The sequence below is a fragment of the Sinocyclocheilus rhinocerous genome, unplaced genomic scaffold, assembly GCF_001515625.1.
Source record: "Sinocyclocheilus rhinocerous isolate Xijiao unplaced genomic scaffold, SAMN03320098_v1.1 scaffold1876, whole genome shotgun sequence".
In the NCBI taxonomy this organism is placed as follows: Eukaryota; Metazoa; Chordata; class Actinopteri; order Cypriniformes; family Cyprinidae; genus Sinocyclocheilus; species Sinocyclocheilus rhinocerous.
In genome coordinates, this window is record NW_015628411.1 from 190,749 (window position 1) to 203,901 (window position 13,153).

A 13,153-nucleotide genomic window follows, 5' to 3' on the forward strand; every position below is an offset into this window, starting at 1 on the left:
AACTATCAGATTTTTCATATAAAAGTCACATACTGATGATACTTTTGGGTTTTTAGTGGGGTATTCCTAGGGTAAATTAAAATCTCATGGTTTCAGTTGCTCTCAATACTGCAGAAATGTGAAATTGAGTGCCGTTCTCTCTCCACAATGTCTTCCTGTCATCCAGAGGTCGTAATTCATGTCGTGATTAAGATCTGAGACCATCCCCTTGCCGGCCAGTGACCATTAACAACTTGTTTATGGTGATAAATCTCTCGCCCCTACCTCTATTTGGATTTGTGCAATGACCCTGACTGCAACCCCAACCTTTACGTCAGCTCAGAGGTCATGGTTAGCAGTTAGAGTAAATCTCAGATGTACTTACATTGGTCCCGATGTATTCCTAGAGGAACATTTTATTGCTCAGAGGTTATGCTTCACGTAAGGATTTTGTCTCAGATGTTTCTCCTTTTAAATTTAAGATGGTTTACATGCAGTATGCAATAAATATAGAGCTATATCCATGAGTAAACATCGATAAAATAAATCTGGATAGAATAGATAATTTGATTTTGTGAGAATTTGATAAACATTTAAGTACACTCTTAAAAATAAAGGTTCCAAAAGTTTTTTTTTTTTTTTTTTTTTGCAGTGATGTCAAAGAAGAACCACTTTTGGTTCCCCAAAGAACCTTTCAGTGAACAGAAACTTTTTTTTTTAGTGAGATGAACATTTTAATAATCTACAGAATGTTCTTCCACTATAAAGAACCTTTTGTGGAATGTAAAGTTTCTATGAATGTTAAAGGTTCTTCATGGAACCATAGATGCCAATAAAGAACCTTTATTTTTAAGTGAGTGTACATATTGAAACCTCTGGTTTTTGATGATGATTGAGCACAGTTTGAGGCATTGTTGAGATCTATTTCTAAAGATCAGGAAACATAGATTTACATTTGCTCTCCATTTAATCCCATTTCTGTTTAGGGGAAACAATTGTCTGTCTGCCAGGTGTGCTAGATTTAAAATCTTTTTCTCTCCCTTTCCCCCCTAAAATCATAGCGTTGTAACATAATATGAGCAGTCTGTGCTCATAGTAAATGATCTTGCTGAAAACTTACTCCCAGGTACTCCTCTCACCTAGTCATCATAATTACCAGAGTAATTGATTACATCTTTATTCACTCTGAATTAGAGCATCTGCTAAATGCCTTCAAATGTGATTTTTCTGAGCCTCACTCTGAGTTCCTCCCCATGCTCATGTACTTGCCTTGTGAACAGACGCTTGCCCTACCAGTAACCACCCCTTTGGGACCGGTTACCCTTACAGACTCCCCAGAATAGGCCTAGTCAAAGTGGGTCAGTGGAGCTCTGGGCAGCTGTGTGCCATGTTGGCTTTGTTTATATGAGGCTCGTCTGAACACACTGATTTATTCACCACTGCAATCTTATTAGAGGATGAATGTTAATGGCTCAGACATCTTTTTAGCGCTCCGTCATTCCCCCTCCCCTGCGCACACACCTCTCTTTTAGTGATCTGACTAGAGCTTTCTGTAAGTATGTGCGGACATATGACAGCTGGGCTTTCATTTCAGTTACAAAACATGTTTTTAACTGTGAAACTTTGTTAACATCCCAGAGGACTTTTTATGCTTGGAGGTTGCTCTTTTATAGATCAGTACAACTAATAGAGTTCTCAATTACATTGGCGTTCTAACGTTTGGGGCCAGTAAGATTTTTTTTAACGAAATTAATATTTTTGTTCCGCAAGAATGCATTAAAGTGATCAAAAGTGACAGTAAAGCCTTTCTGTTCAAATAAATGCTGTTCTTTTAAATGTTCTATTCAAAGAATCCTGAAAAAAATGTATTACAGTTTCCACGAAAATATTAAGCAGCACAACCATGTGATAATAATAAGAAATATTTCCACCAAATCAGCATATTAGATTGATTTCTGAAGGATCATGTGACACTGAAGGCTAATGTCTGTTGAAAATTTAGCTTTGAAATCACAGGAATAAATTACAATAATACAATTAATTAACATTAAATTTTAAATATATATCTGAAAATTCAGTGAAGTGAGTGAAGTGAAGTGACATGTGGCCAAGTATGGTTACCCATACTAGGAATTAGTACTCTGCATTTATCCCATCCTTAGTCTTCCTCCCCCAGCTTTGATATCACATAATTTAATTACAATAATGCAATTAATTGACATTATTAATTATATATATATATATATACAGTATATAAACAGAACAAAACCGAAAACAGTTACAGGTTACAGTTAAGTTGTAATATTTATCAATATTTCTTTTTTTTACTGTATTTTCGATCAAATAAATACAGCCTTGGAGACTTTAAAAAAAAAATTTTAACTTTAGAACAGTAGTGTATATATTATGTATGATCTTTTTCTCAGATGTTTCTTCTAAAATAAAAATATAAATAAATTAAAGGATTGTTCAAAGACGCAATACATCAAATTTCTGGGTTGAAATCCAGTTGTCCAGCCTTTGGGTAAGTGCACAGACAAGCTGCAATGAGCCAATGAAGTTTCGAAAGTGTAAGACGGAGGAAGTAGGAAGCACGAGTCAAAAAACTGCCGCCTACATCTCCTCAACTGTCTCATTCATATTTTTAAGCTCTTTTTCTTTTCTTTTTTTGCTGTCTAGAATAAACAACTGAGCTGTTAAAGATATTTCACATGTGATTTTCCTTCCTATGGGGTGTTAGTCATCCACAGGAGGACATGGAATACAAATTCAGAGAGTTCAGAGAGATATGTGGAGTTTAGAGAGAAAAAAAACAAGTGTGAGTCAGACTTCTGCTCAGTGTGCCAGCATGGAAACAGATTAAGCAAGTCAGGCTACACAAAAAGTGTGTGTTTTTATTTGAGTTGATGAAATATTCAAGCAAAATCTATTTACTGTTTGCATCAGTTTTTGTCATGACTATTTGTGTCTGAAAAGTTTGTTCCTGTCTCATTCAAACCTCCCGTGCTAGTCCCTGTGGCACAGAGGACATGTAGATTTGAATCTTGTTAGAAAACATAAATTTACAGCTTACAGTGTTGGGGATGCTACTTTGTAAATTCTTGCTAGCCAAGCTACAATCTACTCAAAATTTCAAGTTATACTACAGTCCAGCTACTTTTTTGAAAATGTTTTTAGCTACACTATGTTAGAAACTGTTATTTTAGCTCACAATTTACTTTATACTATTACTATAAGTACCTAGCTATCAAGTAGTGTTAGGTTTGATTAATTTTCTTTTTTATAGGCAGTTTGATTAATTTGGAATAACATACTAGCATACTATACTCTTATTATTTCTGGCTTATAAAAAATATGGCAGAAATAGTAAGATTAGTACGGTAGCATGCTATTTTGAATTCAGACCTTCTTTAGTGATTCGGTTTGTTCAGATGACTCATTTCTATTAAATGGTTCAAAAAATATTTGCTGTATGCATATGAGTCATCATTCAACAGTGATCACAAAAGTCGCTATTTATTTTTAAAATGTATTTATTGTTTGTTTTATTTAGTTTTTCAATTTTATTTTGTAGTAAAAGAAAAATATAGATAAATACAGCTGTATAATGTATGTATGATTTTTTATTTATTTGTTTATTTACTTATTTTTGAATAATTTAGATAAATACTGCTGTTTTAATTCATTGGTCATTTAATTGATTTAATAGTCGAATGGTGTACATTTATCATCAGGTTTGATTGTTTGAAGTTTGTCATCATAATTAGGATCCTGGTTGTTTTATTGCCAGAAAAATGCTCCTGTTTTTTAAAATTGTATAATTTGCTCATTTAGATTTTGAAGATCAGCAAAGGTTGATAGATAGAATGATGTAGTGACAGACACAGTGTGACTGCCTCCGTACGATTTTCGGATAAACTCAATCGTGACATGTGCCAGAGCTCACGACGTTCCGACCTTCAGAATCGCACCGTGTACGCCCGCCTTTAATTAAGAGGCTGTGCAGTGCCAAGCTTTAGAAAATCTCTCTAAAGGCTATTTTGCACGGTCATCGTAAGTTCCCAGTTTATTTTTAACGGAAAAGAGGTGACAAAATTATTGAGAGGCTGTGCAGTGCCAAGCTTTAGAAAATCTCTCTAAAGGCTATTTTGCACGGTCATCGTGAGTTCCCAGTTTATTTTTAACGGAAAAGAGGTGACAAAATTATTGTACACTATCATGTAAAATATCCTGGGCTTACCGTTGGTAGCTTTAGTAAGAATCCATCTGCTAAAAATATCAATGTAAATCTTGGTAGCACTATCAGTGAGCGTGTAAATATTAGATATTTGCATATTTAAGGTGGCTATACAGTCAAGACTAGCTCAGATGGAATATTTTGATGAATGTTTAAGATGCATTTTGAGGCTATCAAGTCAAATGTATTTATACAGCGTTTTTAACAATACACATAGTTTCAAAGCAGCTTTAAAGAAATTCATGATGTTAATGTTTATAGTATCTTAATATCTTCATGAGTTATAGTTGCATTTAGCAGATTAGAACTGGGCGATAATACAGTTTACATTTTCAATTATACAAGCAATCAAACAGTTGAGTACACAACTACAAGAGTATACTGTATGCCGATAAAGTTGCACACACTTATATATCCAACTTTATATAAAGAGCTGGGCTATAATTTAGTTACGTTTTGCTGCAAAATAAAAAAATCAGGCAGTTGAGTTTATATCCAGGTTTTAATATATCACTGAGCAATAATATAGTTTAAATTTTACGATTATATAACAATCGAGCAGTTGAGATTTGCTATATAGTACATATGGTTAATGGTAGATATACTTATATAAATCGCTATTAATTTGTTAATTTGAGTTATTAATTCACTATCTGGTGTTATCTGTGGAAAATTTGAAATCAAGAGTGATTTGGATTTTTCAGCCCAGTCTTACAAGAAACCTATTTTAAAAGGTGATTTTGTGTGATTTCGTACTGTGAATAGCATGAAAACGTATGATTTTTAGAAAATGTAGGCATGAAAGCAAACTTCTAAACATCCGTGTCACTGGGGCTCAAGCAGATTGTACAAAAAGTATGAATGAGATCATGTTTTAATATACAAATTATCCACAAATTCACCAAAACATAAAAGAGTTATGAATTACCATGAGATTATGTTGTATGTTCAAAAGTACAACTAGATCCACCTGTCTTAAATTTTCATTGATCATAAGAAATTAGTTTGCATCACTTTCAATGGTTTTGCAGCATTTTATAACGTAAAATATGTGTAACCACCCTTATGCATATTTATGCCAACAGAGAAAGCTGTCTTGACATTTTTATTACAACATATAGACTATCTGTATTTATGTTGTTCTTGAAAGATGAAGAGATAGCAGAGCAGAGAAAGAGAGAGAAGTGGTGAAATGGAGGGGAACAGAGGGGAGGTTTGGTCTTAAGAGAGATATTAATGATGGAATGACATGTCATCACTACATCTGTTTCAACTACTGCTTGCTACTGCTCAGCTAGGGCTGTTTGGCATCCATCCATCTCAGCACTCCATGCAACACACATGTACACACAAACACAGTCTTAGCCGGACCATCTGTCTACGCGACAGCTTCATAAAATGCCCATATTTATACACAGAGATTAACGGCACAAATTCAACTCATCTTGCTTAGACCATCATTTCCAAGTGCACCAGCATAGTCATGCTGCTAACCAAAGCTCTTTCAAATTGGGACCAAGTTTTGTGTGGTGAAAGGGGTAGTTCACTTAAAGATAACAATTTTTCATCATTTACCTTGTAAAAATGTTTTTTCAAAATTGTAAATATATACTTTATATAAAGAGCTGACTGATAATATAGTTGATTTTTCATACGAAATTTCGAGTGTTTTCCACTTTACGTTGTATTGTACGTACATAGGATGTACTATAACCAACTTTTAATATATCGCTGAACTATAATGTAGTTTACAATTTTCAATAGTATAACAATTAAGCTGTTGAGATTTGCTTTAGTACATACTGCTTAATATTTACTGTTAATGTACTGTATGCAGCCAGGTAAGGTTGTATGTTGTGTGATTTGTTATTAAGAGTTATTCATTTGTTATCTATGGAAGCCCGTTTCCACCACTGAATAAAAAATAAAAGGTAATTGCAACATTTTATCTCAAATTTCGGACTTTTTTCTTGCAATTGCAAGTTTACATCTCGCAATTTTTTTCTCGGAGTTGAGGGATATAAACTTGCAGTTGCGAAAAATAAAGACTTTTGTTATTGCAATTGCTAGTTTATATCTCACATTTCTGACCTGTGGAAAATTTGAAATCGAGTGATTTGGATTTTTCAGCCCAATCTCACAGGAAACCGTAACTATTTTAAAAGGTGATTTTGTGTGATTTCGTACTGTTAATAGCATGAAAACTTGCGATTTTTAGGCATGAAATCCCACACCTTAACATCTGTGTCACTGGGGCGCAAGAAGATTGTACGAAAACGTATGAATGAGATCATATGTTTTTATACGAATTAGCCACCAATTCACCAAAACATAAGAGTTATGAATTACCATGAGATTGTTGTCTGTTCAAAAGTACAACTAGATCCACCTATCTTAAAGGGCTCATATAATGTTGCTAGAAACAACATTATTTTGTGTATTTGGTGTAGTGAAATGTGTTTATGCGGTTTAAGGTTAAAAAAACATATTATTTTCCACATACTAGCGGCAGCAACAATAAAGGTACGCCTTCTTTCTTTGCGTGAACATTTGGGCGGCGTTATGCAAATCTTCCCACACAGTGACGTAGACATGTGGGGGCGTGTTTGAACGAGGTGTTTTAGGAGGGCGTGGACCAGTCTTAACTTTTATAAAGAATATCTCTTTGGGTTTGAGACTTTAGTCTTTGCTACTTTAGGGATCTTATCTATGCACGAACAGCTTGTAACACTCCAAAGAGAAAGGAAAACTTGAAATCGCATCCTATGACCCCTTTAAATTTTCATTGATCATAAGAAATTATGATCTCACATTTTGCCTCGCAATTCTGACTTCTTTTTTTTTTTTTGTGAGATATAATTGTGAGATATAAACTCGCAGTTGCGATTTATAAATTCCAATTCTATGGAAAAACTGACTATTTTGTTACAATTGCTAGTTTATATCTCGCAATTCTGACATTATAACTCACAATTGTGTCTTTATAGTTGTGAGAAAAAAAGTCAGAATTGTGAGATAAAACATCGCATTTACCTTTTAAAAAAAAAATTATTCAGTGGCTGAAACGGGCTTTCATCGTTATCTGGTGTTATGTGTGGAAAATTTGAAATCAAGAGTGAACTGGATTTCCTAAACCGATCTCACAGGAAAACGTAATTTAAAAATAACTATTTTTAAGATGGCAATTTCGTATGAATTCACACAATGTGAATTGTATGAAAAAAAATGTATAATTTTTCTAAGATATAAATTTAAAAAAAGATTATTGGAGTTTGTTTTACAAGAAAATACTATTTCAGTATTTCTACTTCAAATTTTCATGTTTCATTTGATGTGTTACTTGCTGTTTAATTCTAATTATTTGTAAAATTTCTGAGTTAAAATTGTTTCCACACCAGTGTTTTTTCCCCCTCAGTGTACTCTGTCTCATGTTGTTCCAAACCTGTATGACTTTCTTTCTTCTGTCCAAACAACACTGGAGCCTATTGACTTTCACTGTATGGATGAAAAGGAAGAGATGTTTTTTAAAACATCTTCTTTTGTGCTCCACAGAAAAAAGAAAGTAATGATGACAGAATTTTCATTTTTGGGTGAACTATCCCTTTAAGTATCCTGGTGGCTTTTGTTTTGTAATCTGGTCTGTGTTTCTGAAATCAAACACACTAACTCACTTAACCTATCATTTGCACTTAGCCTGTCAGTTGCAGTTGCTTTAATTTAGCTTTATTTCACATAATAATATTAATACTGGGTAAACGGGTTCATTGCTGTAAGCTCTGTTTGAGAAGACAGCTCACATGAGATGAATATGATTGATTGCATAAAATGTTTGACTACTGACGCAGTCCCAAGGTTTTGCAGCTAGAAACATGAGAGAGAGAGAGAGACTGTGGATGAGGTAAATAAGAACAGAAGAACGCAAGAAAGAAAGGAAGGTCTTGACTAAAAGCCCTGAAAATTGGGTTGGGTTGGAAAAAAGGCAAGAGAATGGGTGTAGAATTTAATTTAGATAGCATGCAAAGTTTTGCAGAAGAAACAAACACGATTAAGGGAGTGTTGAGATCTGGGAGGGTGGATGAGAAACAGCTGAGGGGCTGAATAGACAGGCTGCTTTATACAGCCCACTGTAAGGATGCATTTAAATGCACGCTCACATCAATGCACCCGTCACCTCTCCCTCCTGAGATTGAATGCCCTCAGTGGCGCTGCGCCAACCCTGTTCTCCTTCGTCTCGCTCGGGGTTGGCGCAGGCGCAAAGGGGCATACAGAATGCTGTAGTGAAAAGGAGTGAAACCTTAGAGCCCCCTCCCGTGACCACCAAGACTGTGAATGAAGACGACTTCCTTTCATTATAGATATTTGCATTTGAGTGTGCATATGTGGATGTGGTTGAGGGAGAGAGAAGGGCCCAGGGTTGCAGTCTTTGCAGATCATTTGTGTTTGATTGCTCGCAAATGTTTCAGTTATCATCAGATTTGTGTTTTATTATACATCTGTTTTATTTCAGTAAGGTTCTTGCCTTCTCCAGCTATTTGTACCTGTCTTTCCCACGATTAACTGCATGATGACCCCACATTGAAGCTTTTTATTCTACTTGCACAAGGTGCATTTCACACTTAACATGATTTGCCCAAGTAGGACTTGTTCTTGGAGCAACATCAACAATGGCATGAACCAATCAGATTTTCAGATTTTCAATATATAATTAATACATTTTATAGTACTTTAAATTATAATGTAATTAAAATATTCTATAATTTATCATAGGAAATAATGTATAGTAATTTAGTTTAATATTCAAAATATTATAGATTATAAATAGAAATTATGTGTATTATCTATATTTTATAACAATTTATATATATATATATATAAATATGTAATATGTTTTTTAATATAATTTATAAAATATTATATTTATTTATTTATTAATTAATATATCAGATTTCATCCTTCAATCTGCACCTTTGATGTTGTTTAGTGGTCTGTCCTCAAAGCTGTTTGTTATGTGCACACAATGGAGGAGGAAGAGTTTAGGGAGCTGATGGAGAGGATGCAGATGCCCATATGCTTTTATTCCTGACAAAACCCAGATGCAAACCCCTGCGTTATGCAACCTTTTTTGGTAGCAGCATTTTCATACACACTTCAACATAATATTGTGACATTGGATTGCCTTATTGGATTTTCAAGGCAAATGTCACAGAGTTTTAATATGGCAAATCCTGACAGTCTTCGAAGTTAGTACACTGAACTTAGTTCAGAACTGGTGTTAAATCCAGTCTAATGCAGTATAGAAGAAACTTATGGTAAGATAAAGGCAGTGAACTTGTCATTCACCCAGGTGTCTGCTAAAATGAATGGTAAAAATGCTGAAGGCAGTGAATTTTAACTCACCCTTGGTGTCGGAGATGCACTGAGTCCCCATGAATAATTCATATGGAACCAGAGACTACATGGGGAATCAAAGCCAGTAAGGATTAAAATACTGTGCCTCCTGTGTGTCTTAATATGGTGTGTTTAAAGTGTGGCTCATTTCAAAAATTAGTGTGTGTTGGTGTGATATTTTCTGGTAAACGAATCCCAGTAAGAGCCATGTTGCTCCAGGTTGTTTTCATTGGAGAAAAGGCAGAAAAATTGGCTCTGCACTGGCCCCTAAATCCTGCTGGTCTTGAACCAGGGACTGCTAATATCAGAGGCCAATGGATGGGATAATGTCGGCAAAGAGTAACGTTTTCTGAACAGCAACTTAATATTACCAAGACTGATGCAAAACAAATTGATATCACACAAAACGAATTAGATCAAACCTGTTTACATTGGAAATACCAGATATGGCCATGCAACACACATTCAGTTGATGTTCCTGTGTATGTTGCATTTTATTATTTCTTTATTTGAATGGATTGTTATGAATTGTATTCATTGTATAATGAATTGCCTTCTGACCATTGCAGCAAAATCTGCTACTAGTTTGGTGGAAAAGGCTTTCATATATTTTCCTTTCTTTGTCTTGCAGGTGCAACATCCAGGACTACATGTGGCACAAGGGTGCCCGCTGCGAGTCGGTCATCACGGAGTTCCAGGTAATGTGCATCACCATTGGGGCCTCCGCTCTCATGGTGCTCCTGCTCTTCATGATCGTCGTTTGCTTTGCCAAGAAGCTGCACGTGCTCAAGACCGAGAATAACAAGTTGCGCAAGCGCAGGTGAGACTCTGGCCTGTGTGGTACACATTTTTAGAGAAAGTAAGACAAAGTAGAAGCGTTTATGGATTAAACGCCTTAAAAGCTCATGTTTTGTGGTGGAATTAGGAACAAATAAATCGCGCACAGTGGAGCTTGCCAAATATTTGTGTAGTTATTTAAATAGCAACAGTTTAGTCTCATGACCTTCCTGTACCTGTACACCGTCAAAATTTTTGAATCGTTATGATTTTTTTAATGTTTTTGAAAGTCTTTTATGCGGATATATATAAAATTATATTTTATTTTTGCGGAGATTATAATATTTTGCTTTAATATTTTTAATGCTTTAATATTTTTTTCAGGATTTTTTGATGAATAGAAAAATCGACGAACAAAGTTTGTTTGAAACAGAAAACTTTTTCTATTTTTGTAAATGTCTTCCTTGCTGAATAAAGTATTATTTCTTTTTTTTGTTGGAAAAAACCCACTTATATTTAATATAATATATTAATATTCCTGTTTTTTTTTTCTAAAGAATTTTTTTTAAACCTGCTTGCTTAAGGCTGATTTATACTTCTGCGTCGGACCTACGCCGTAGCCTTTACACCGTAGGCTATGTGTCAGTTTTCATTTATACTTCTGCGTCGTTGTCCGCGTCAACGTGCAGTACACATGCAAACCGCTAGTCAGCAGTGTCCACGGGCATGTTGCTGGTGTAACCCGCAGTACCACGGCAAAAGCCGAAGAAGAAGCGGCTCGTCGGAGAAGCTTTATAGCCGTGACGGCGGGGAAAAAATATCAAATCATTACACATAAACATACACAAAACTCAAGTACATATGGAGGGAGGGGTTCTTGCAGACCAATCACAGCGCTTGCGGTCTGCGTAGAATTGACGCACTGTTAGATTTTTGGAGAGGTGCACGTCAGGCTACGGCGTATGGGTGTGTCTATGCGTAAGCTACGGCGTAGGTCCGACGCAGAAGTATAAATCAGCCTTTAGTCAAACTGATTTGGTTTACTGGTTTTAGATGGATTTTAGGGACTTATCAGCGAGCTAAACATTTAAACCAGCTTGAACAAGCAGGGAAACAAGCTTAAAGAGATAGTTCACCCAAAAATGAAAGTTCCGTCATCATTTACTCACCCTCAAGTTGTTTGTTGTTCCAAAACTGTATGAATTTCTTTCTTCTGTTGAAGAAGATATTTTGAAGAACACACAAGTTGCTGGTCGCCATTGACTTCCATAGTATGGGAAACAGTTTGGAACGACATGAGGGTGATTAAATGATGACAGAATTTTAATTTTTGGGTGAACTGTCCCTTTAAACCAGCCTAGACCAGCTTCCCAACTTTAATCTGCATTTTTACACCAGGGGAAAAAAAATAAAAAATAAAGCTTTAACTGAGAGAAACAACATAATAGTGCAGAAAAGGTTTTTGTGATATCTGCAGCATTTTTAATTCCCTGAAAAGTGTTAGTGTTACGATAGCACAGCTGCTGATTGGATGCTGCAGAGACCAAATAAAGCAGTGAGTGGATGGCGCGTTAATGCTTAGCATGCTATGCTAGCAACGGGCAGACTGCATGACGTCACGGAAGCTACAGCTGAAAGTAGGGCAGTGCGATGGGGGAGGGGCCAGCTGACCTACATACAGCTGTGAGACCCGTGGGGGTGTGGGGGTGGAAGCTACGGCCAGGAATTAAACAGCACACACCCTCCTCAAAGAACAGAAGGAAAATGATGAGGGGAAAGAGGAGAGCAAGTGCCAGTGGAGAAACAGAGAGTTTTATAACAGGCTGCAGAGGAGGGTGAGAATGATAGAGGGAGAGGAGAAACTAGAAGCAGCAGTGCTACAGATGAGACTTGTGAATACATCAGACGCCCACCTCTCCATCTGCTACCAGTAAATGTGCTCAAATTCACTCTGCGCTAGACAAAATCAAATATTCAGAACGTATAGGAAGAGATGGGACTTCTATTTGAAACGATGTAAACGTCTTTACTTTTGATCAATTTAATTTGTCCTTGCTGAATATAAATAATAGTTTCTTTCCAAAAAAAAAACTTTTGAACATTAGTGTAAGTCCTTAAAACACCTTTCATTTTATTTTATTTTTTTCCATTAAATTGTTAAATTGATTTGAATTGGCAGATATTGGAAGTAAATCTTATCAGGTGTTATTTAAAAAAAAAAAAATCCAATTGTAAACACTGAGGTCACAGCAATACCTAATAGTTACACATCTTTAATTTGATACATTAAAAATGTTTTGATGTCATTAAAGGATTAGTTCACTTTCAAATTAAAATTTTCTGATAGTTTACTCACCCCCATGTCATCCAAGATGTTCATGTCTTTCTTTCTTCAGTCGAAAAGAAATTAAGTTTTTTGAGGAAAACATCCCAGGATTTTTGTCCATGTAGTGGACTTCAACAGTTACCAAACGGTTGAAGGTCCAAATTGCAGTTTCAATGCAGCTTCAAAGGGCTCTACACGATCTCAGCTGAGGAATAAGGGTCTTATCTAGCCAAACCATCGGTCATTTTCTTAAAACAATAAACATTTATATACTTTTTAACCACAAATGCTCATCTTGCTTTAGCTCTGCTTGTGCATTGCTCCACGCATTAGGTAATCCCGTTGGAAAGGTCAAGTGTGGTTAGCTCTTCATCTGTGTACTCCAGTTCAGAAAGGTAGAGTAGGGGTTAAAACTCCATCTCATTTTCTCCTCCAACTTCAAAATC

General features: G+C 35.6%; 1 protein-coding gene across 1 annotated transcript in view; it reads left to right on the forward strand.

Annotated features, from left to right (window-relative positions):
* LOC107737828 (chondroitin sulfate proteoglycan 5-like) overlaps window positions 1-13,153 on the forward strand; it is a 39,639-nt gene that overhangs the window by 15,066 nt on the left and 11,420 nt on the right. The window contains exon 3 of the mRNA XM_016549461.1: window positions 10,236-10,424. Within this exon, the coding sequence (XP_016404947.1) occupies window positions 10,236-10,424 (189 nt within the window). The remainder of the gene's footprint in view (window positions 1-10,235; window positions 10,425-13,153) is intronic.